At 49.2% G+C, this 24,412-nt stretch overlaps 1 protein-coding gene across 1 annotated transcript in view; it reads right to left on the reverse strand.

The window, feature by feature from the left end:
- The window catches only part of MDN1 (midasin AAA ATPase 1), a 281,392-nt gene that overhangs the window by 113,903 nt on the left and 143,077 nt on the right, over positions 1-24,412 (reverse strand). Inside the window, exons 39-46 of the mRNA XM_044289668.1 lie at positions 24,291-24,398; positions 23,880-24,068; positions 23,542-23,631; positions 23,022-23,285; positions 15,870-16,140; positions 15,556-15,715; positions 2,230-2,346; positions 1,593-1,801 (exon numbers count right to left, since the gene is read on the reverse strand). Of these exons, the coding sequence (XP_044145603.1) occupies positions 1,593-1,801; positions 2,230-2,346; positions 15,556-15,715; positions 15,870-16,140; positions 23,022-23,285; positions 23,542-23,631; positions 23,880-24,068; positions 24,291-24,398 (1,408 nt within the window). The remainder of the gene's footprint in view (positions 1-1,592; positions 1,802-2,229; positions 2,347-15,555; positions 15,716-15,869; positions 16,141-23,021; positions 23,286-23,541; positions 23,632-23,879; positions 24,069-24,290; positions 24,399-24,412) is intronic.

Below are 24,412 nucleotides of genomic sequence, written 5' to 3' on the forward strand. Positions count from 1 at the left end.
TCACATGTATATTCCAGGGTAATGGAGATCAAGCAGATTTTAGCCTTGTATCCTTGGACAAGATGATGGGTAACTCTTGTCCTCACTGTTACAGGGGAAGTGTCCCATGTCAGTCCATGTCTCACCACAAATAACAGTGATTTGGGTGAGCTGTAGGGCGTTGTAGTTAGGGCTTGATAGAACTTGAGACCCATACTGAGGGAAAGGTTTGGTGTGGGGTCACCCCTGTCTGGGCGGGTGCTCCATTGTGGTAGGCAGGCTATAAGAACAGCCCCTTGACCCCTAGACAGGCAGGAAAGCCATAATATTGCGTTTCAGGAGTGAATACCGTGCCAATTACCACATCAGCATCCGGTCACACCGGTCAAAGGTAACACCACCGCCTGGGCCATCTTCCATGGTCGTGGACCCCGCCCAGACGAGGTGAGAGCCACCCTTTTTTCATTTCATTTTAATATTAATATCTTTAATAATATATGAATTGATACAGTGGAGGAGATTATTGTTGTTAGTGTCGTCTCTCACCGAGTGCGATATACTATTTCAAATGACCTAGTAAAGGTTACGTTTTATTGAATCCCAGTTTACAATATTTTTCTGCACCAGAGTGCATATCAAATGCTCTAATTTAGGGCTACTTTAACACAGCGCATCAGTGAAGTAATGAGGCAGTACGCATGGTATCCAATGGCAGTGGAATTAGTCCACCTGTGGAGGGGGGGGGGGGTAATGCAGCAGCATGTATCGCATCCAGTCATGTACAGTATGTAGTGTAGCGCAATTACTCCACCTGTAGAAGGGGTTAATGTGATAGCATGTGTAGCATCTAGTGCAATTACTCAGTTTGTGAATGGGTAGTGCAACAGAAGGTACAGTATCCAGTGTAGTACAATTTTTCTGACTGTGGAAGTGGGGTTATGAGACGGCATATACAGCATCCAGTGGTAGTGCAATTACACCGCCTGTGAAAGAGGGTAATGCAACAGCATCCAGAGTAATGTAATCACTCTGCCTGTGGAAGGGGGGTAAGGTGACAGGATGCACAATATCCAGTTTGTGCAATTACTCCAACCGTGGAAGGGGAGGGGTGGGCTGCCGTGCGATAGAAGGTACCGAATGTGGTGGTCGCCAATACACCACCTGTAGAAGGGGTGAAAACGAACCAGGGGTTAACTGGGCTGTTTGTGTACTGCCCCATGGGGAGGGCAGCTACACCAGTAACAGGGGGAACTTCTTGAAGGAGTTTCTAAGGTGACCCGATCACTGGCGGTTAACAGCAGATTTGTAGATCAGCTGTTCCTCCTTGCCTTCCAGAGGTGGCCTGTAGGCCAGTCATCAAATTAGATCTTGGCAGACCTGCATAGAAAAAGGTGTCTGCCTCCTATAGACACTAAGCTAAAAAAACTGACTAGCTTAGTGTCTGCAGGAGGGGATAGCTGAGAGGAGGAGATAACACTTTTCAGCTTAGTGTCGCCTCCTAGTGGCAGCAGCTATAACCCATGTTCTTCTGTGTCCCCCAATGATACGAGGAAGAAAACAAAATGATACGCTTGCTCTATGATAGCTCATATGCATCAGTCTCTTCTACTTACCAATTACAGTCTCCCTGATCTCTTTGTGGACATCTATCAAAGCATTGCATACATTGTCTCCAATCACACCCAGACTGTTCAATAAAGTCTTAATGTCATAACAATCCAGAAGAGAGTCACCACAGTCTTCAGGCATGAAGATTTCAACACCACGATTCCTCATAGCTCTGGAGATTTCCCCATGAGAAGGGTCCATTGTCATAAACAACCTATAAAAATATTCATCATAGACAAGACAAAGAACAAAATTTCACTAAATTTAACCAAATCTATTTACAGAGTTCCAGAATAAAAACAGAATAAAACTTTGGCACCATGATGGTGCCAAAGTGATATACCACCCCGATTTTAGCATCAGTTGTCAAGAATAAATCACCCTTTAATTTTCTTCCATCTAAAAAAAAAATGGATTTGGTTCCTAGAGGAGGATGTAGTAAGGTCAAACATTCCCTTTTTAGAGGTTTGATTTCTGGTGACAGATCGAAGGGAGAAAGGACTCGAGACTATGAGAACTTGAGAACTGTACATTAAAGAATATGTGAGACCAGTCATGACAAGACACAGGCAATTTAGAAAAATTTCTGCCCAATTTTTTTTTAGTAACATATATTATGGAATAACAAAACTACTCATTTACCTGAAGTTTGGGTGAGGCATTATAGTGGGAGTGGTCCCATCAATGACTCCTCGCTCACTGACTGTAAGAACACCACTAGGTTCAAGCAACGCATTGAGACGATCTAACACAGAGGAACTGTAATTAAATAAAAAATAAAAATGAAGACTATTACCAACACTGGTTACACAATGTTTCAACTGAGAATGCTACTGTCATAGCATAATATATGCTCCAACACACTATAATATACACTTCAATACACTATAATTGCTTTTTTTATTTTTATTTGAAGCCGAGAACTAGAGATCAGCGAATTTCAGGTTATGAAATTCGTTCTTGCTTCATTTACTGGTAAAAGGTGAATTGTGTTATTGATTCTGTTACCAAAGACCATAACGCATTTCTATGACTGAATGCCTTTAGAGGCATTCGGTTATTCATTCCTTCATAATAGAAGTCTATGGGCTACAAAACGGATCCGTCCCGTTTCCGTTATGCAAGAGAGGACTCCCCTGCATAATGGAAACAGAAATTATCCGTAATACAGTCCATAGACTTCTATTATGACAGAATGAATAACCGAATGCTTCTAAAGGCATTCCGTTATACATTCAGTCATAGAATTGCGTTATGGTCCGTGTTAATGGAATCCATAACGCAATTAACCTTTTACAAGTAAACAAAGCGTGAACGAATTTCAAAATATGAAATTTGCTTATCTCTATTGGGAACCTTACGCAAAGTTTACTTGTATGTATCACTAATTAACATAAAACAATAAAAGAGGTTGACCAGCTGCAGAAACTTTTTAAATGTTCCCTACAGTTTAAAATAAGTTAGTACTTAACTCTCTGATAAACCATTGCTCCCACTCCTCTGATTTACCAGCCCCTCAACTCTGTCTCCTTGGTCCCTCCCGACATGCAGGAAATGTCTACTCTAGTTATATCACTTATCCACCCAAAAAAAAAAAAAAAAGCGCACATATAAGAGGCACACCTCATCATATATGCGCTTTTTCTTGGTGGATGTGTTGTGCTTTAGGCAAATGCAGGCACTCCATAACTGGCTAATTGTTTAAGTGAGTAGGTGGTGCTCACTCAATTTTGGTAATTACATGCAGCCATCACTGGCATAGGCAGATTACTGCTGCAATCTCCGACTGAGCATTTTCTGCATGCCAAGAGGGAGAAGAAAGCAAAAACCCATACATATACATATATATATATATATATATATATATATATATATATATATACACACATACACATACATATACACACAGTCAGGTCCATAAATACTGGGACATAGACACAATTCTAACATTTTTGGCTCTATATACCACCACAATGGATTTGAAATGAAACGAACTAGATGTGCTTTAACTACAGACTGTCAGCTTTAATTTGAGGGTATTTAAATCAGGTGAAAGGTGTAGGAATTACAATAGTTTGCATATGTGCCTCCCACTTGTTAAGGGAACAAAAAAGTAATGGTACAGAATAATCGTCATAAATCAAACTTTCACTTTTTAAAACTTGATTAAAAATCCTTTGCAGTCAATTACAGCCTGAAGTCTGGAACGTATAGACATCACCAGACGCTGGGTTTCATCCCTGGTGATGCTCTGCCAGGCCTCTACTGCAACTGTCTTCAGTTCCTGCTTGTTCTTGGGGCATTTTCCCTTCAGTTTTGTCTTCAGCAAGTGAAACGCATGTTCAAGGATTCAGGTCAGGTGATTGACTTGGCCATTGCATAACATTCACTCCTCTCCCTTAAAAAAAAACTCTTTAGTTGCTTTTGCAGTATGCTTTGGGTCATTGTCCATCTGCACTGTGAAGCGCTGTCCAAAGAGTTCTGAAGCATTTGGCTTAATATGAACAGATAATATTGCCCGAAACACTTCAGAATTCATCCTGCTGCTTTTGTCAGCAGTCACATCATCAATAAATACAGAGAACCAGTTCCATTGGCAGCCATACATGCCCACGCCATGACACTACCACCACCATGCTTCACTGATGAGGTGGTATGCTTAGGATCATGAGCAGTTCCTTTCCTTCTCCATACTCTTCTCTTCCCATCACTCTGGTACAAGTTGATCTTTGTCTCATCTGTCCATAGGATGTTGTTCCAGAACTGTGAAGGCTTTTTAGATGCCGTATGGCAAACTCTAATCAGGCCTTCCCGTTTTTGAGGCTCACCAATGTTTTACATCTTGTGGTGAACCCTCTGTATTCACTCTGGTGAAGTCTTCTCTGGAGTGTTGATTTTGACACACATACACCTACCTCCTGGAGAGTGTTCTTGATCTGGCCAACTGTGAAGGGTGTTTTCTTCACCAGGGAAAGAATTCTTCGGTCATCCACCACAGTTGTTTTCCGTGGTCTTAAAGTATTGCTGAGCTCATTGGTGCGTTCCTTCTTTTTCAGGATGTTCCAAACTGTTGTTTTGGCCATGCCTAATGTTTTTGCCATCTCTCTGATGGGTTTGTTTTGTTTATTCAGCCTAATGATGGCTTGCTTCACTGATGGTGACAGCTCTTTGGATCTCATCTCGACAGCTGACAGCAACAGATTCCAAATGCAAATAGCACACTTGAAATGAACTCTGGACCTTTTATCTGCTCATTGTAATTGGGATAATGAGGGAATAACACACACCTGGCCATGGAACAGCTGAGAAGCCAATTGTCTCATTACTTTTGGTCCCTTAACAAGTGGGAGTCACATATGCAAACTATTGTAATTCCTACACAGTTCACCTGATTTGGATGTAAATACCCTCAAATTAAAGCTGACAGTCTGCAGTTAAAGCACATCTTGCTCATTTCATTTCAAATCCATTGTGGTGTTGTACAAAGCCAAAAATATTACAATTGTGTCAACGTCCCAATATTTATGGACCTGACAAAAAATAAATAAAAAATAAATATATATATATATAGTGCATTTGTCATGACGCAAAGGGAGCGAGCGGATCAACGCTGTAGACAGTGGATGGTGCAGTTGATGTCAAACCGGATGTTTTCAGCGAGGGAGCCGAACGGTGCATTGCAGGCTGGGATAAGGAGTGGGAAGCCAGCGTCGGGAAGCATGTAACTAAGCTTCCTTTTACAGGTCCGGCCAAGTGGAGTGAGAGGGGGGTTGCAATCATCCCCCATTCTTGCACAATGATAGTAAAGGGATGCTATGCAGAACACTAAATCTCACCCTCACCTCCAGGTAAGGCAGTCTGCTAAGCAGAAAGAACAAAACACACCGTGTGCATAGCACTATTACCCCTTGAATCAAGTTTGGTGATGCAGGAGTGTAATGGCAGCATAAATGTGCCATGCTTATTTGCCATGTTGGGTGTATACAATCCTGAAGGTACTCCTAGGAAGAGATATCCATCTGGTAATTCAGCGCTTTCCACCAGGCAGATATGATATTCTATCTGGTTAATAGTTAGGAAGTTATTTGGATCACCTGGCCAGTAGTCATGGATGGTCTGACCTTAAACTTAAATATTAAACACGTCAACTCTGATCGAAACTTTATGGCCAATGTAAAAAAGTTACATTGGTGGAAGCTTTACTGAAGTACAAGATAAGATAAGGAATTTCTTGAAGTCATGTCGGAAGCCTCATCAGCGGAGTGGACGTGCGCACTGCTCAGAATTTCCCGATTATCAGAGCCACCTGGCTAGACTCAAAAGGGACTTCCCAGCCAAGGTGTAGGCCTGGATGTAGTATGCTGAAACTACATAAATCAGTGATGTATTTTGTTTTACTTGATTTACCTTGTATCTTCATTCTGGATGTAGTTAGGACTCCAGCTGAAATTTTGGTTTGGATGTTGCTATGTACTCATTTGGAACATAAAATCTTTTTTTCAATTGATCTTTATTACAAATAAGGAACCATTTTTTCTATACAAGGCGGAGATGCTCTAATGAGATCAGAATTTTCTCTCTTTTCCGTCAGCCGGCTAAGGCTACTTTCACACTGGCGTTTTGGTTTCAATTTGTGAGATCCGTTCAGGGCTCTCACAAGCGGTCCAAAACTGATCAGTTTTGCCCCAATGCATTCTGAATGGAAAATAATCCACTCAGAATGCATCAGTTTGTCTCGGTTCCGCTTTGGAGGCGGACACCAAAACGCTGAGCTTAACGGATCCGTTTTCACTGACACAATCTGGCACAATAGAAAACGGATCCGTCCTCCATTGACTTTCAGTGGTGTTCAAGACGGATCGGTCTTGACTATGTTAAAGATAATACAAACGGATCCGTTCTGAACGGATGCATGCAGTTGTATTATCTGAACAGATCCGACTGTGCAGATCCACAAACACGAAACTGAAAGTAGCCTAATCTGACAAGCTCCTTATCTCTGCTCTCCGCCATTATAAACACTCATTACAGCTCAGTTCTTATCTTACTGATAAGAATGTGGCTTAAATAAGTGTTTATGACCTCTCAGTAAATTAGCAATCAGGATTATAAGGCCCCATGCACACGGCCGTGTTTCACAGCCGTGTGCGGGCCGTGGAACCGCGGCCTGGATCCCTCCTGAGAGCAGGAGCGCACGGCGTCACTGGTTGCTATGACGCCGTGCGCTCCCTGCTGCCGGCACAGTACAGTAATACACTGGTATAGATCATACCAGTGTATTACTGTACTGTGCCGGCAGCAGGGAGCGCACGGCGTCATAGCAACCAGTGACGCCGTGCGCTCCTGCTCTCAGGAGGGATCCAGGCCGCGGTTCCACGGCCCGCACACGGCTGTGAAACACGGCCGTGTGCATGGGGCCTTAGAGGACTGGCACAAAATGAAAGTGAAAAGTACAATCCACACAGCTAGACAAAAGTTAACCCTTTGTGACGAAACGGCTCATATTTTTAATAAAGACCAATTAAAAAAGGAGATTTTTGTATAACTTACCAGTTAAATCTCTTTCTCGCTCTTCCTTGGGGGACACAGACCTTGGGTATAGCTCAGCTCCCTAGGAGGCGTGACACTAAGTAAAACTGTTAAGCCCCTCCTCCATCAGCTATACCCTCAGCCTGGAGATAGAGGCTACCAGTTGCGTGTCCAAGTAGTGAAAGGAAAACAACCAATAACAGGAACAACCAACCAGCAACCCAACGGGGCGCCAAACCATAACCCTGTAACCAAACACAGAAGGGTGGGTGCTGTGTCCCCCAAGGAAGAGCGAGAAAGAGATTTAACTGGTAAGTTATACAAAAATCTCCTTTTCTCGACCATTTTCCTTGGGGGACACAGACCTTGGGACGTTCAAGAGCAGTCCAAGAAGGGAGGGACCACAAACCCAAGGCGGAACACCACCAGAGCATCAGGAAACCGCTGCCTGCAAAACCAGGCGGCCCAAAGCAGCATCCGCTGATGCATGCGTATGCACTCTATAGAACTTTGTGAAAGTGTGCAGAGAGGACCAAGTGGCTGCCTTGCACAACTGTTCAGCCGAGGCCCGATGCCTCTGCGCCCAGGAAGCACCGACTGCTCTGGTGGAATGAGCAGTGATGCCGAAAGGCGGAGCTCTGCCCTTGGCTCGATAAGCCTCAGACACCGCCAGTTTAATGAAACGGGCAATAGCCACCTTGGAGACCGCCAAACCCTTGCGCGAACCCTCCGGAACCAAAAACAGGGAGTCCGTGCGCCGAAAGGATCCGGTGACCTCCAAGTAAATCCTCAACGCCCTGACCACATCCAGACTGTGCAGTTCCCGTTCTCTGGGGTGGGAAGGAGAGGGACAGAGCGACGGAAGGACGATGTCCTCATTGATGTGAAAGGCGGAAACCACCTTTGGCAGGAAGGTCGGGACAGGCCGAAGCACAACCTTATCCTGGTGGAAGACCAGGAAAGGGTCGGAGCAAGAAAGAGCCGCTAACTCCGACACCCGTCGGAGAGACGTGATGGCCACAAGAAAGATGACCTTGCAGGACAGAAGACGAAGGGAGACTTCCCGTAAAGGCTCGAAGGGGGCGGATTGGAGCGCCGAGAGCACCACATTCAGGTCCCAGGAAGGAACTGGAGGGCGGTACGGCGGAACAGAGTGAGCCACCCCTTGTAAGAAGGTCTTAATGGGCCCTAGAGGGGCCAGGGGACGCTGGAGAAGAATAGACAGCGCCGAAATCTGTCCCTTCAGAGAACTGAGGCTCAGCCCCAGGTCCAGACCCGACTGGAGGAAGGACAGGAGTGTGGGAAGGGAGAATCGGAGAGGAGGGATGCTCCGGGACTCACAGAACCCCAGATAGGACCTCCAAACCCGATAGTAGATCCTAGAGGATACAGGCTTACGAGCACGGATCATGGTGCGGATTACGTCCGCGGAGAAACCCCGTCGCGTTAAGACGGCGGTCTCAATAGCCACGCCGTCAAACGTAGCGAGCCTAAATGCTCGTGGAAGATCGGTCCCTGAGAGAGAAGGTCTTCCCTGGAGGGCAGTGGCCACGGTGCGTCTGCCAACAGCAACATTAGGTCGGCGTACCAAGACCGGCGGGGCCAATCCGGGGCGATTAAAATCGCGGGAACGCCCTCTGCCGCGATCCTCCGAAGAACCCGTGGCAGGAGGGGAAAAGGAGGAAAGACGTACAGAAGGGAGAATTCGCGCCACGGAAGGACGAGCGCGTCGGCGCCGTATGCCTTCGGGTCCCGTGCCCTGGCCAGGTATAGGGGGACCTTGTGGTTGAATTTGGAAGCCATGAGGTCCACGTCGGGGCGACCCCAGCGAAGACAAAGGGCTTCGAACACCTCTGGGTGCAGGGACCATTCTCCCGGGTCGATGGTGGACCGGCTGAGGAAATCCGCCGCCCAGTTGTCCACCCCCGGGATGTAAATCGCAGATAAGGCCGGCACGTGCGTCTCCGCCCAGAGGAGAATGAGGGTCACCTCTTGCATCGCTGCAGCGCTGCGAGTGCCTCCCTGATGGTTTATGTATGCCACAGCAGTGGCATTGTCTGATTGGATCCGAACAGGGTGGCCCTTCAGTAGATGGGTCCAGTGTCTGAGGGACAGAAAAATCGCCCTCAGTTCCAGAATATTGATTGGAAGTCTGGACTCCGATAGAGACCAAACGCCCTGGACGGACCGGGGAGGGAAACCCCCCCCCCGCCCCCGTAAGCTGGCATCGGTGGTAATCACCAGCCAGTTCAGTGGGAGGAAGGACTTCCCCCTTAGAGGGATATGCAACCACCAGCTGAGGGAAGCCCGAGCCAGGGGAGGCAGAAGAAAGGTCCTGTCCAAACTCCCCGGTGATTTGTCCCAGGCCGACAGAATTGCCCTCTGAAAGGTGCGGGATCGGAATTGTGCGAACGGCACCGCTTCGAAACAGGCAACCATCTTTCCCAACAACCGCATGCTGGATCTGAGGGAAGGGCGGCGATGACGGAGGAGACTGTGAACCGACCCGCGAAGGGCCAGACGCTTGTCCGACGGGAGGCGGACCTCCGCCAACTCTGTATCCAGGAGCATCCCCAGGAAGATCAGCCGTCTGGAGGGGATAAGGGAAGACTTGGGGTGGTTGATAACCCAACCGAACCGCGTCAGGGTCTCCAGGGTGAGGTCCACACTGCCGGATGCCTGAGAGAAGGAGGGTGCCTTGACCAGGATGTCGTCCAAGTATGGGAGAAGAAAAACACTTCTTGAACGTAGAAGGGCCAAGACAGGGGCCAGGACCTTGGTGAACACCCGAGGAGCCGTCGCCAGACCAAAGGGAAGGGCGACGAATTGGAAGTGATCGTCCCCCACCGCGAAGCGCAGGAAGCGGTGATGACATGGAGCAACCGGAACGTGGAGGTATGCATCCTGAATGTCGATCGAAACCATGAAATCCCCTCTTTCCAGGGAGGCCACTGCGGACCTGAGAGACTCCATCCGGAATCTCTGTAGTCGGAGAAAACGGTTCAGGCGTTTTAGGTCCAAGATCGGTCGCACTGAGCCTTCCTTATTGGGAACCACAAAGAGGTTTGAGTAGAACCCCCTGAACCTTTCCGTCGGAGGCACGGGGGCGACGACACCCTTGTCCATTAGAGAGCGAATAGCCGCGAAGAAGGCGGCCGCTCGTACGGGATCCCGCGGAGGACGGGATCGGAAGAAACGGTCTGGCGGAATGGACGCAAATTCGATCTTGTATCCGCAAGATACAATCTCGAGCGCCCATGCGTCTGAGATGTGGGCCCGCCATACGTTCCTGAACAGGAGAAGGCGGCCCCCCACCCGGGTGGGTGGGGGCGCACCTTCAGGCAGAGGGCTACTGGCCTGTGGGAGCCCGTGCAGGCTGGGACTTGCGCCAGGTAGGTTGCGTCCGAAAAAACGGCTTCTTGCGCCTATCTTGGGCTGGGCCAGAGGAAGAAGAACTGGCCGCGGGTCTAGACCCGGTGGTCTTGCGAAAGGACCGAAACCGGGACGAACCAGCGCGACCACGGGGGGCGCCCTTTGGCCTGGACTGGGGGAGGAGAGTACTCTTCCCACCCGTGGCCTCTGATATAAGTTCGTCCAGACGGGTCCCAAACAGGCGGGAACCCGTAAATGGTAGGCCGGCCAAAGAGCGTTTGGAAGCGGCGTCCGCCGCCCAAACCTTCAGCCAGAGTTCCCTCCTGACAGAAACTGCCAGGGCAGAGGAACGGGCAATGAGGGCACCCGCATCAAGGGAGGCCTCACAGACGAATTTTCCGGCCTGAACAATTAGTTGGGCTAAGGAGCGGAGGTCCTGAACAGGGACGTCCGACCCTAACTCCCGTTCCAGTTGCAAACCCCATTCAGAGACCGCTTTACCAACCCAGGCGGAGGCAAAGACCGGTCTAAGGGCCGAACCAGAGGCAGTAAATATGGCCTTGGAGAGGGATTCCGTACGACGGTCCTCAACAGACTGGAGGGAAGATCCGTCCTGTACCGGAATAGTAGTGCTTTTGGACAGGCGAGCCACGGGAGGATCAACCTTAGGCGGGGATGTCCACGTGGTCACAGAATCCGCTGGAAAGGGATAGCAAATGTCCAGCTTTTTGGGTGTAATAAAGCGGACGTTAGGCCGGGTCCAAGCCTTGGATACCACAGAAGAAAAATCAGCGTGTATGGGAAAAACCTTGGAGGCCTGTCTGGGGCGGAGAAAGGACACGCCGGCCTGTTCGGAGCTGGGGGGGTCATCGTGTATCTGAAAGGTATCACGGATGCTAGCGATAAGATGCCCCACCGCGGACGCCAATTTGGACGGAAGCTCTGAGTCCATGTCCACGTCCGAATCCGCCAGTTCTCCCTCAGAAAGCGTATCCCTTTGAGAGGATAGACTCGACTGAGCTCGCACGCATGGCGGAGAGAGCGAAGCATCTGGAGAAGATGTGCGCTCAACCCTTGAACGTTTCTGAGTATGCCGGGCCCTGGAAGATTCGCTGGGAGGCAGGGAACCAGTGGGGGCGGCAGAAACGGTAGTCCCAGCGGGTGCGACAGGGATTGTGGCAGCCTGCGGGAGAGGCGGTCTATCCACGAGACGGCCCACTACGTGTGTAAGGCTTTCCACTGCCTGAGACAGAGACCTAGCCCAGTCAGGGGGTTCAGAGGCACCGGGGGTCGCAGCGGGAAGCGGGCCCTGCATCGGGGCCTGACATGCAAGGCAATGCGGCTCAGATTGTCCACGCGGAAAAAGTTCCTTACAGGCGGTACAGGCATGGTACCAGGGTTTGGGGGCACCCGTGGGATCTGACATGCTGAAAGGTGGTTGTACTCTAATACAGAGACCACAAAGGGTTATAGCAGCTATGACCAGGAGGGTTAGGAGAGGGTTAACTGTCCTACCAGTGCCTCAGAAGAACGTCAGGAGTAGAGATGGAGCAGATCAGCAGCAGTGAGCCAGCAGATAGCGCCCACAGAAGCCGAGCGATGTACACAGGAGTTTAGAGTCCCCCACCGTGTCTCAGCTTCCTGTCAGGAGTGAGGAAGCGCGGGAAATCTCAGCAGAATCGCGGGGAAAACAAGCCCCGCCCCCTCCAGCGCTTGCTCCGCCCCCTCCAGGACACGCGCGTAAGCCACGCCCCCTGCTGCCGAAAATGCTCTCAGGGCTAAGAAGAAGCCAGATGCCAGAAAATAAAGGGCCCGCAGGCCCCTGGAGTGCGGCGATTTGCCCAGGTGGGTGACCCTCTGCCACCAAGTCCCCTGTTTCGCCGAGAAACAAGCTCCGCCGCGATCTGCCCGTGTTGGGCATAAGCCCCGCCCCCCGATCGGAACGGAGCGGGAAGGGAGAGAGGGAGAGAGAATGCCGGGCTGAAGAAAGCAGCGTGGGGGGAACGGCGTGGAGGAAGGCGGCCCCCCTGCTGAGGATAACCTGAGGGGAGCTGGGGAGGGTCTGCTTGAGCGCTCAGAATAAGCGACCACGGGTGCCCCCCTTACCCAGAGGGGTAGGTGCTGCAAATAGGGACGGGGTATGGGCTGGAATAGCCATCTCACCGAACGACGTCTTCACCCTCAGTTCCTTCCAGCAGGGTCGCCCCTTCAGCCACTGGCACCGCAGTGGCAGGAAGCTGGTAGAGGGGTTTGGCGTGCGGGCGACCCCCTAGCTGGCGGGATGTAGGGGAGCCATTGCTGCCCAGATCCTCCTATTGCTTCTGTGGGGGAGGCAGCAGTGCAGATAAATTGGCACTGGCGCAGCTCAACCCCGGGAGAGCAGAGAGGTCCATGCGTCTCTGGTATCCCTAGGAAAAAGTAAAATAACAAAATTAGAAAAATAAAATATCAAGGAGAAAACAGCCCTGCAGTAGCAGGGAGTGTCTTGCCTCCTTGGACACTAAGCTAAAACTGGTAGCCTCTATCTCCAGGCTGAGGGTATAGCTGATGGAGGAGGGGCTTAACAGTTTTACTTAGTGTCACGCCTCCTAGGGAGCTGAGCTATACCCAAGGTCTGTGTCCCCCAAGGAAAATGGGCGAGAAAAATGATTTTTAGCCCAAAATGAGTAAAATGCAATCATAAAAATGTTTTGCCTCTGAAGACTTCATTATCAATTTGTTCTGCTTTATCTAATCCTTATTTACTGTAAGACTCCTAAAATAAAAAGTAACTTTTTATTTGTACTATTATCTATTGTGTTCTGTCCTTTTCTTCTGGTCATCTTGCTGTTTAGGTAAAACGAGGGGTCGTTGTAGATCTGTTACTGCACTAGCAATTAAAGGGGTTAGCCACTTTCTGGCTACTGTTGACCAATGTGTTTTAAGGTGTCTACATGGCCCTTACTTATATAGCCTTTGTTGAAATTCTGCACTATTTCATAAGGTATGCTTTTATGTTTACTTCCATGCTTCCACGTCTTTTGTGCTATCCACACAGAGATCTGGTCCATAAGATGACCACTGATGGAAGGTCACGTGACCAAACAAATCCCCTCCAGGTGATTAGTGTACAGTCGTGGCCAAAAGTTTTGAGAATGACACAAATCTTAGTTTTCACAAAGTTTGCTGCTAAACTGCTTTTAGATCTTTGTTTCAGTTGTTTCTGTGATGTAGTGAAATATAATTACACGCACTTCATACGTTTCAAAGGCTTTTATCGACAATTACATGACATTTTTTCAAAGAGTCAGTATTTTCAGTGTTGGCCCTTCTTTTTCAGGACCTCTGCAATTGGACTGCGCATGCTCTCAATCAACTTCTGGGCCAATTCCTGACTGATAGCAACCCATTCTTTCATAATCACTTCTTGGAGTTTGTCAGAATTAGTGGGTTTTTATTTGTCCACCCGCCTCAAAGATTGACCACAAGTTCTCAATGGGATTAAGATCTGGGGAGTTTCCAGGCCATGGACCCAAAATGTCATCGTTTTGGTCCCCGATCCACTTGGTTATCACTTTTGCCTTATGGCACGGTGCTCCATCGTGCTGGAAATGCATTGTTCTTCACCAAACTGTTGTGGGATTGTTAGAAGAAGTTGCTGTTGGAGGGTGTTTTGGTACCATTCTTTATTCATGGCTGTGTTTTTGGGCAAAATTGTGAGTGAGCCCACTCCCTTAGATGAAAAGCAACCCCACACATGAATGGTCTCAGGATGCTTTACTGTTGGCATGACACAGGACTGATGGTAGCGCTCACCTTTTCTTCTCCGGACAAGCCTTTTTCCTGATGCCCCAAACAATCAGAAAGACGCTTCATCGGAGAATATGACTTTGCCCCAGTCCTCAGCAGTCTATTCACCATATTTTCAGCAGAAGCTCAATCTGTCCCTGATGTGTGTTTTTGAGAGAAGTGGCTTCTTTGCTGCCCTTCTTGACACCAGGCCATCTTCCAAAAGTCTTCGCCTCACTGTGCGTGCAGATTCGCTCACACCTGCCTGCTGCCATTCCTGATCAAGCTCTGCACTGGTGGCACTCCGATCACGCAGCCGAATCCTCTTTAGGAGACGATCCTGGCGCTTGCTGGACTTACTTGGATGCCCTGAAGCCTTCTTAACAAGAATTGAACCTCTTTCCTTGAAGTTCTTGATGATCCTCTAAATTGTTGATTGAGGTGCAATCTTAGTAGCCACAATATTCTTGCCTGTGAAGCCATTTTTATGCAACGCAATGATGGCTGCACGCGTTTCTTTGCAGGTCACCATGGTTAACAATGGAAGAACAATGATTTCAAGCATCACCCTTCTTTTAACTGGTCAAGTCTGCCATTTTAACCCGATCAGCCTGACATAATGATCTCCAGCCTTGTGCTAGTCAACATTCTCACCATGATCTCAGCAGGTCCTTTAATGACAGCAATGAAATGCAGTGGAAAGTTTTTTTTGGGATTAAGTTAATTTTCATGGCAAAGAAGGACTATGCAATTCATGTGATCACTCTTCATAATATTCTGGAGTATATGCAAATTGCTATTATAAAAACTTAAGCAGCAACTTTTCCAATTTCCAATATTTATGTAATTCTCAAACCTTTTGGCCATGACTGTAGGAGACAAGTGCAGACGGCAGATGCAGTATATTTTAATGGAGGAGACATCACGTGGAGGTGATGTGCCTGTATTATTAAGTAACATATAGACACCTCACAAATACATTGGTCACAAGTAACCAGAAAGTGGCCAACCTTTTTTAATGCCCTCTCATTCCAATTTAGAGTAAAACTGAACAAACTGCCACCTTACTCACAACAAAGCCTGTTTTTTTTTCTCTCTCTCATGTAAACTACATAATTTATAGGGGGCAGTAGATTCCATCGGATTCCTGGGTTTGTAGTATGCAATAAAATACACCGGTTTGTGTAAAAAAAATAAAAATAATTAATCAAACGGACTCGCATGTTTACAATGAACACTTCTTTCATGTCAACTATATGTGCATATCTAGTACATCACTGTTTCCACTTAAAGACATACCTACAAAAGTTGACATTGTCCATCAGAAGCCAGTCTCCTGCTTGCAAAGACTGCACCAGCATTCCATCAACCCATTCAAATGTTCCACTGGTCTGCCCCTCTACAGAATGAAGGAGCTGGTCCTTAAAATTGCGCAAACTTTCCAAAATCGCAGCAAATTCTGACAATAAAAACACATTCAAACAATAAATAATCCTCAGGCATAAGAAAAATAATACATTTCTGCTTCCACCCCCACCTTAACTAAAGATTTAAGATTCAACAGAACATGTAAATTCAAAATAATAAGGACCTAGTTTAGGGAATTCACACACCTGCTTTTGTAAAGGAGTTTAGCTTTCCATTCAGTCTCTGAATTTGCAAAAGGACGGTTTCTAGTTTGTTCAGCACCTCTGTAGAAATCCCATGTCCTCCATCAACCATAGATCTGGGCTTGTGAGTAAGATTTAAGTTGCTCCAAGAACGCATCAAACTTTCTGTGTCATCCGGAGATATATCAGTAGCAAGAAGACTGTCTCTTACCAAGGTTATCACTGCATTCCATACCTGCTCAAGGAGCTGCTGCCATGGTCTGTTGATATCAGCCTAAAATGTTACATCAGTCAGTAAACTAAGAGAATATCAAAAGATAATGTTATATTCTGGTAGATCAAAAGCTATGGTCACCTCTAACATGGGAATTTTTTTTAAACGTAGTTAACTTGGGTTTAAACAGTTAAAAACGAGATTTTTGTATAACTTACCAGTAAAATCTCTTTCTCGCTCTTTCCTTGGGGGACACAGAAGACCTTGGGTATAGCTCATCTCCCTAGGAGGCGTGACACTAAGTGAAAACTGTTAAGCCCCTCCTCCATCAGCTATACCCTCAGCCTGGAGAGAGAGACTGCCAGTTGCGTGTCCAAGTAGTGAGAAAAGGCAAAGTCCAACCAGTGGAAACAACAAGCCAACTACCCAACGGGTAAACAAAACTCGGAAACCGTGTAGAAAAAAACCAATGAATGGGTGGGTGCTGTGTCCCCCAAGGAAAGAGCGAGAAAGAGATTTTACTGGTAAGTTATACAAAAATCTCGTTTTCTCGCCCAATTTCCTTGGGGGACACAGAAGACCTTGGGACGTTCAAAAGCAGTCCAAGAGGGGAGGGACCACAGCACCAAGGCGAAGCACCCGAAGGCAGCAAGGAAATGCCACCTGCAAAAACCAGGCGGCCCAAGGCAGCAACCGCCGCCGAAGCCAGAGTACGCACCCAGGAAAACCTGGGAAAGAGTGCAAGGAAGACCGTGGCCACCCTGCACAATGACATGGCTGAAGCCCATGCCTCCAGCCCCGGAGGCACCAACCGCTCTGGTGAAATGAACGGTGACACCAAAAAAAAAAAAACAGAGCCCTGCCCTTGAGCAGTAACCACAGCAATAGCCATGTGGTTAAGCGGAGGAAAGCACCCAGGAGCCGTGAACCTTGGCGCGGACCTCCTGGAAACAAGAGACCGAGCAGTCGACAAGAGTCGGAGATGTCCAAGCAAAAAACTGCAGACACTTCAAGTAACAGAGTCCCAGTCGCAGGTCCAGGCCAGACTGGAGAAGACCGAATCACGGGAAGAGAAAGGCAGAATTGGGTGAATGCCCAGCTTCCTAAAGAACCCCAGGGAAGACCCTAAGTCAGACAACAGAACCTGGACGAAGCACGGCCGGGAGCGAACACTAGTGTGCTCGCTGGACTCGTCTGGGCAGACGGGAGGAAATCCAATGCGAGTAAGCGCAAATCAGTGACACGGCAAAAAGGTTGGGAAAACTGGTCCCGTCGGCCCCCGAGCAACGCCGTCCCGAATCCACGCGGAGTGGGGGAGCAGATGGACAAACTGAAGGAACCGAAAGGGACCCGGCCAGTTTCCAACAGACTCCAGGACAAGTCAGGCTAAAGTCCTTGTCGTTGTAGCCACCACAGGAAGGTGTTCTACAGACCCGAAGAGGGGGCTTGAAGGGTAATCTTGACAGAAGAAAGTAGGCACGCCAGGTTACCGAGAAGGTAAAGTCCAAGCAGGACCAGCGCCCAGAATGGTAAAAGTAATCTGCACCCAGCGGGAGGACAGAATGCGGCAAACCCGGTAATAGGCACACAGCTAGTACAGCCAGTGTGAACAATGGAGACAGTACGAGGTCATAAGGAACACCGGGACCATCCATATGAACAACCATGGTCTCCCCAGGGGGGAGGGCAGTGAAGGAACAGCCCCTGAAGCCTGGCCGGGGCAGAAGCCACATCGGAGTGAAACTGACCCAGGAGAAGCCAAAACAGAGCCGTCGAGAGAAAAAATAGCCGAGAAGACGGATGACACCCTCCAACCGCAAGGAGGAGTGGGCAACAGGGAAGCCACAGGACCGCTCAAAAAGCAGAACTCCGCTACTCCGAGATGTCCGGCTCACCAATTCGCAGAAGGCGAATACCCTAACGAATCGAAAGTGGAGGTCCCTGACCTCGGTAATCGAGCAACCAAGAGAAGTTGGGCGACCTGCTCAAAAAGAGCGGCTAGAACCTGGTAGCAAACAAACTGAAGCACGGAGGGTGCCAACAGGAAGGACTCAAACCAAAACGCATCCAAGAGGAGGAATGGCAACAGGCGAGGGAACCGTAATCCGGCCAGAGCCAACGTAGACTGCGAGGGACGCTGGAGACAGCACTCTCGACCATGTGACCGCTTGCGCTGGGAAGCAACGCCACAGGGTAACTAATGGGTACGCATCCAGGAACCACAAACACTCCCCAGACGGAAGGGCCAACGAATATGGTGGATACCGTCACAACGGAAACACCAAATATACCCTCCGAACAGAGAACGGATACCACCCAGCTCGCTGCAGTAGAGAACAATAGAGCCCATCCAGGCCAGGTGAACAGAAAGATCTCCTCAGAGAAGAGTGCCAGGCCGGCGGCAATCACCGTATCCCAAGAGAAAAACGACAAGTCGCAGGAAGAATGGAGGCATACGTACAAGCAGCCCCATAAGCAGTGAGAAAGCCAACCCACCTACGGAAGGAGAAGGCATACACGGCCCAACAACGCACAGAGTAGCAGCCCCCAAGAGTGTCCACCCACTGCGAAATAGTCATACAGCAAGGAGGGCCAGCCACAGAGCCCCACAGAAGTGCAAAGTGCAACCGGAAGGGGGGACACACACAAGACTAGTATGGCATGCGACGGAGCGCAAGCAGTCTGCCCAGAAGAGAGGGCAATGTACTTGGCAAACAGTGCGGGCAGCAAGCGTGCAAAGCCCGCCCAACAAGGGGGTGATGCCCAAGACCAGCACCTACTTCAGAGAAGGAAGACATACCATATTCCGCCCAGAAGAGGGCCATGCACATGGCCACACCGCATCCAGCAGGACGTCCACCTAGTGAAAAGGCGACATGAACAGGGTAATCCTAACATTAAGTGAGTGTGCAATAATCCACCAAACACCGAATTTTGTGAGAGTACAACTACTTCGCCAATGAATGGGGACAAGTACAAGTCCAGCACAGCACATACAAGGACAGGTGTGAGTCCTGTGAGCGTACAAAAAGTCCACCCATGGAATGAGGGGTGGTCACGCACAAGGCCAGCACCGTATCCAATGGGAGTGCAAGCATTTCACCCATCTTAGAGGCCAGCAACGTATCTGGTGAGAGTGCAGTATGCTGCCCAGAAGGGGGAGCCATGCCCATGGCCAGTATTGCAACCAGGGAGAATGCGAGCACCCCGCCATGGATGGGGGTCAGGCACCTGGCCAGCAGCACACTGGCGAGAGAACAAACACAGTCAGTGAGAGTGTGTGTATGTTGCCTGAGGAAAGGAGACATGTCCATGGCCGGCAGCGAATCCAGTAAGAGTGCCGTACACCGCCCACGGAAGGGGGAACATGTATATGGCCGGCAGTGGATTTAGTGAGTTGCAAGCATCCCACCATGGAAGGGGGTCCTGCACGCGGCCAGCAACTTATCAGCGAGAGAACGACCCCAGTCAGTGAGGGTGTATGCATGGCGCTTGAGGGAAGAAGGCATGCCCAAGGCCGGCAGCGAATCCAATGAGAATGCAGCATACCGCCTATGGAAGGGGGTAATGCACATGGCCGGCTGCCCAGCACCATAACCAATGAAGTGCAGTATTCCGCCTAGAGGAAGGGGGTCATGCACAAGACCGGCAGCGAATCCAGTGAGTGCAGCATTCCGCCCCTGGAAGGGGGTCATGCACAAGACCGGCAGCGAATCCAGTGAGTGCAGCATTCCGCCTATGGAAGGGGGTCATGCACAAGACCGGCAGCGAATCCAGTGAGTGCAGCATTCCGCCTATGGAAGGGGGTCATGCACAAGACCGGCAGCGAATCCAGTGAGTGCAGCATTCCGCCTATGGAAGGGGGTCATGCACAAGACCGGCAGCGAATCCAGTGGGTGCAGCATTCCGCCTATGGAAGGGGGTCATGCACAAGACCGGCAGCGAATCCAGTGAGTGCAGCATTCCGCCTATGGAAAGGGGTCATGCACAAGACCGGCAGCGAATCCAGTGAGTGCAGCATTCCGCCTATGGAAGGGGGTCATGCACATGGCCGGTATCAAATCCAGTGAGAGCAGCGATTTCGCCTATGGAAAGGAATCACGCACATGGCCGGTAGTGAATCCAGTGAAAATGCAGCGGTCCCCTATGGAAGGGGGGTCGTGCACCAGACCAACACCGTATCTGGCGAGAGTGCAGAGTCCACCTATGGAAGGAGGACATGCACAAGACCGGCAACGAATCCAATGAGTGCAGCATTCCGCCTATGGAAGGGGGTTGTGCACATGGCCTGCAGCGAATCCAACGAGTGCAGCGTTCTCGTGCACATGGCCAACACCGTATTCGGTGAGAGTGCAGTATTCCACCTAAGCGGGGGGTCATGCACCAGGCAAGCCTGCATCCCGAGAGAGTGCAGTATTTCGCCTAGGAAGGGGTTGTCTGCACATGGCAGTTACCATAGCTGGAGGGCGCATGCACTTGGCCAGCGCTGCATCCCGGAGAGGGCTAAAGAAGGGAAGCATGCACCAGCCGGGGAGTGCGACACCATGCCGCTCATGGAAGGAGTACGCATACAGGCGGCGCTACTGAGACAAGGCTGCAGCGTCCTGCGCAGCGCACAAGAAATCCATTAGCTTAACCATGTTATGCATTCCCAAATAAAAAATAGCCTCACTGAGGCAGAAAGAAGTGCCACCATACAGGTGCCCAGCATAGAAGTAGAGGGGGGGGTGCGCCAGCCATATAGGCCCATCAGCCGAGCAAAACAAACAGAAGCACGGGGGCCGGTACCCGAAGGGTTAACAGCCACCAACCTGGAAGGGAGGAGGAGGCGGCGCCGCGATCCCCTGGGGGCGGGGAACCTCCAGGCGGGAAGAATTCGCGCCCGGAGAAGTTCCCGCCCCCTCCAACAGAGGCCGGAAGTTTGCGGCCTAGCAGGCCGTGAAGCCGGGGCCTAAATTTTCTGCGGCACCCGGCTGACCGGGGCCGCACAGGAAACCGGAGCGGACTGCCTGGACAAACCGGCCGCGGAAGCCCACCCCGCGGACCGGAAGTCAGGGGCCCGGGTGGAGCGCCGGAATGCGGCCCAGTAGGCCGAAGCCTGGACCAAAATTTACGGCGCCCGGCCGGCCGGAAGTCGCCGACGGCCGGCCGGAATCGTTGGAGCATCGTGCTCAAGCCAATGCCGGCCGCGGGAGTCTACCCCGCAGGCCGGAACAGTCGGGGGCCGGGAGGAAGTGTGGCCCAGCTCGGAGGTGCGGCCCAGCAGGCCGGGAAGAAGCGCCGGAGGTGCGGTCGCCCAAGCAGCACTGCCGTCAGGAAAAGGCCCCCGGTCCAGAGCAGCGCATCGGTGAGGGGATGGGGGGACCCTGAGACCGGGTGCCCGTGAGGATGTGAGCACAGCGTTCCAGGAGGGACGCTGATATGTGAAGGGAGGCGATGTGGCTGCCTATTCGCAGCATTCTGCTGCTAAAATGTCCCATGAGGGCCAGAAGGGAGGGGAGGGAGCAGGGAGTGGAATGTCGCCCCGCAGCACCCCAGGGGCCAGCCTAGGTCCAGCAGTGACCGAAGGGTCCAAGTATGGGGGGTCAGGCACGCAGGAGACCAGGGTGGGGGGTGGGGGACGTAGGGCTGGAGAAGCCACTCTCTCACCATAGTCGTCTTCACCCTCGGTCCATTCCAGCAGGGTCGCCCCTTCAGCTACTGGCACCGTAGTGGCAGGACGCTGGGAGAGGGACTTGGCGTGCGGGCGACCCTTGCGCTGGCGGGATGTAGGAGAGCTGGGCTGCCCTGATCCACCTTGTCTTCTGTGGGGGAGGCAGCAGTGCGGGTGACCGGCACTGGCGCAGCTCAACCCCGGGAGAAACAGAGAGGTCTAGTGCGACTCTGTTGTCCCTGATGATCTGGAACAAAAAGAAAGGAAAAAGTAAAAATTTAAACAAGGAGAAAACAGCCCTGCAGTAGCAGGGAGTGTCTTGCCTCCTTGGACACTAAGCAAAAACTGGCAGTCTCTCTCTCCAGGCTGAGGGTATAGCTGATGGAGGAGGGGCTTAACAGTTTTCACTTAGTGTCACGCCTCCTAGGGAGATGAGCTATACCCAAGGTCTTCTGTGTCCCCCAAGGAAATTGGGCGAGAAAAGAATGTTGCACGAAGTCTACAATCTCCATGCACAAAGTCTACCATCTCAGTCTTCTCCTGGAAAACTACCTTGTATGTGCTTTCCTCCCAATCTACAACCAGTGTGAGCTGCCCCGCTTCGATTCATTCCCCCTTCTGCATACACATTTGTGTTATCCAGCCTTCTGCCTGCTACAGTCTCTGGCAGAAAGAAGGGGACGGGGGGAAGCAGAAAGAAATAGAGAGGCAGTGGCCTGGTGGATTTATGTCATTCATAGCATCAGCAGCTATGTGATGGACTAAACCAGTCAATGTGTCTAAATGTTAGGAACATAGCAGACGAAACCAGTCAGGGTGTAATTTTATAGGGAAAAGGCACAGAAGGTTTGTACAAAATAGCAAATAACTAGTTCTCATGCCATACACTTGTATTTCTGGCCAAACATGGCTGAAATTTACCAAATGGATCATATTTGCAGAAGATTGAATTTTTTTTGTGGTTGGCAAAAATTTCAAACGATAGTTGTCCAAAATTGGCAAAAACTGCCCATATATCATATGTAAGTGGCCAAATAATATACACCCACTCTGCAAAGGTGACTATAACCTTCAAAGAGAAACTACTACTTAAACACCATAAATGTACTAAACCTAGCCGAGTGATAGAGATATATATATATAAAAATATACCCCATTTCATCACGTTTGACCTCTGCTAATTAAAATACTCGCAAGCTAAATACATATGAAAATTGCCCAAATAAATAGACCAAAACCATTTCAAAAGTAATTTACAAGATATATTGAAACAAAATTGTCTTTGCACCTGTTCAAATCCGCCAAGAAGCTCTGTAGTGTCCATAGCACTGTTCATCGCCATAACGTTGAGTTTGTTTCCAGTCAAAAGAGATAAAAGCTGAATAAGGGTGGTCTTCCCAGCAGCTGCAGGGCCTACAAGGATTACCATCCAGCCCATTTCTACACACTTCATGAGTGGTTCAAGAGACTGAAGGGAGTGGTGAAGGAGAGACAAGTGTCGGCGTGTAGTTGATGGGCAATTAGTGCCACGGGGTAGAACTGAAAAGCCAACCTGATGAAAAAGTTAAATTAAAGACATAAGTTTACTCCATAACAACTACACTCTAAGTTCCAGTCTATAATTCTTGACAAGCACATGTATTTTACAAATGCTAGTTCTTCAAGAAATATTTTCCTCACAGCAAGTTACAGACAACTGTTGGCAAGTAAAACAGGACGTATCCTGCAATACCCGTCTCCTGGTCTAAACAGCCACAATCACCTGCACAATCCAAGAATCAAGTGGCAAATTTACTCTACCAGCTTACCTGTAGATTTTGAGGATTGATGTGAAAATGTCGGCTTCCCAAGTAAGGAGTATTTTCTTCACCAAACACCTCTTGATAAACAGAAATAAGCTACAATAAAAGTAACAGAAAAGTTAGATTTTTTTTTACAGTTTCTATTTCGTGAAAAAAAAAAAAAAAAAAGAACCTTATAGATGACACTTCTAAAGATGCTACCTAAAAATGTAGGGACTACCAGACTGAACATGAGTGAAGCTTCTAACAAAAATAGCAGCAGCAAACATTGGACAGCAGGTTTGTCTAAACCTGTGCAAACCATCTGGTTCACCCAGCCATTTTTCATGACTGCTTATACTAACCTTTTGTCGATCCTCTTTAGCTCTCAGCCGCTCTCCGTATACCAGAAAAACATGCTGGGATGGATCATAACTTCCAGGTGACTGATCGTGCAACATAAGATGACACCACCGAAACAGATCTCTCAAATTGAACTCCCACGGTCCTCCTTTCTGACCCCATTTTCTTTCAGCCACAACTTCCAAGTCAATCTAAAGCAAGGGCAAGGCTTAATGTGTATCATTTTGGTGACAAAAGCCACAGTGGATAGCTTGCAGTGCAGTAGGCAGATCAGAGAAAATTTATTTTGTTTACCAACCTATCAACAGTTCATTAGCTAAATTCAGCAGTATGGGCCTATTGAAGCATCAAACTAAATGCACTGCCACCATCTGCCATAAAAATAAATAAAAAATAAAATAAAAAAGACATACCTGGTTATTAAATGCCACAATTTTTCCAATTATTTCTTCACCCAAGGTAGGAAAAAGAGAATTGGCTATGAACTGCATGTCAGATGGCGATAGCTGATCCACAAAAACCTAAAGACAAAAAA

The sequence above is a fragment of the Bufo gargarizans genome, chromosome 4 (genome assembly GCF_014858855.1).
Source record: "Bufo gargarizans isolate SCDJY-AF-19 chromosome 4, ASM1485885v1, whole genome shotgun sequence".
NCBI classification, from domain to species: domain Eukaryota; kingdom Metazoa; phylum Chordata; class Amphibia; order Anura; family Bufonidae; genus Bufo; species Bufo gargarizans.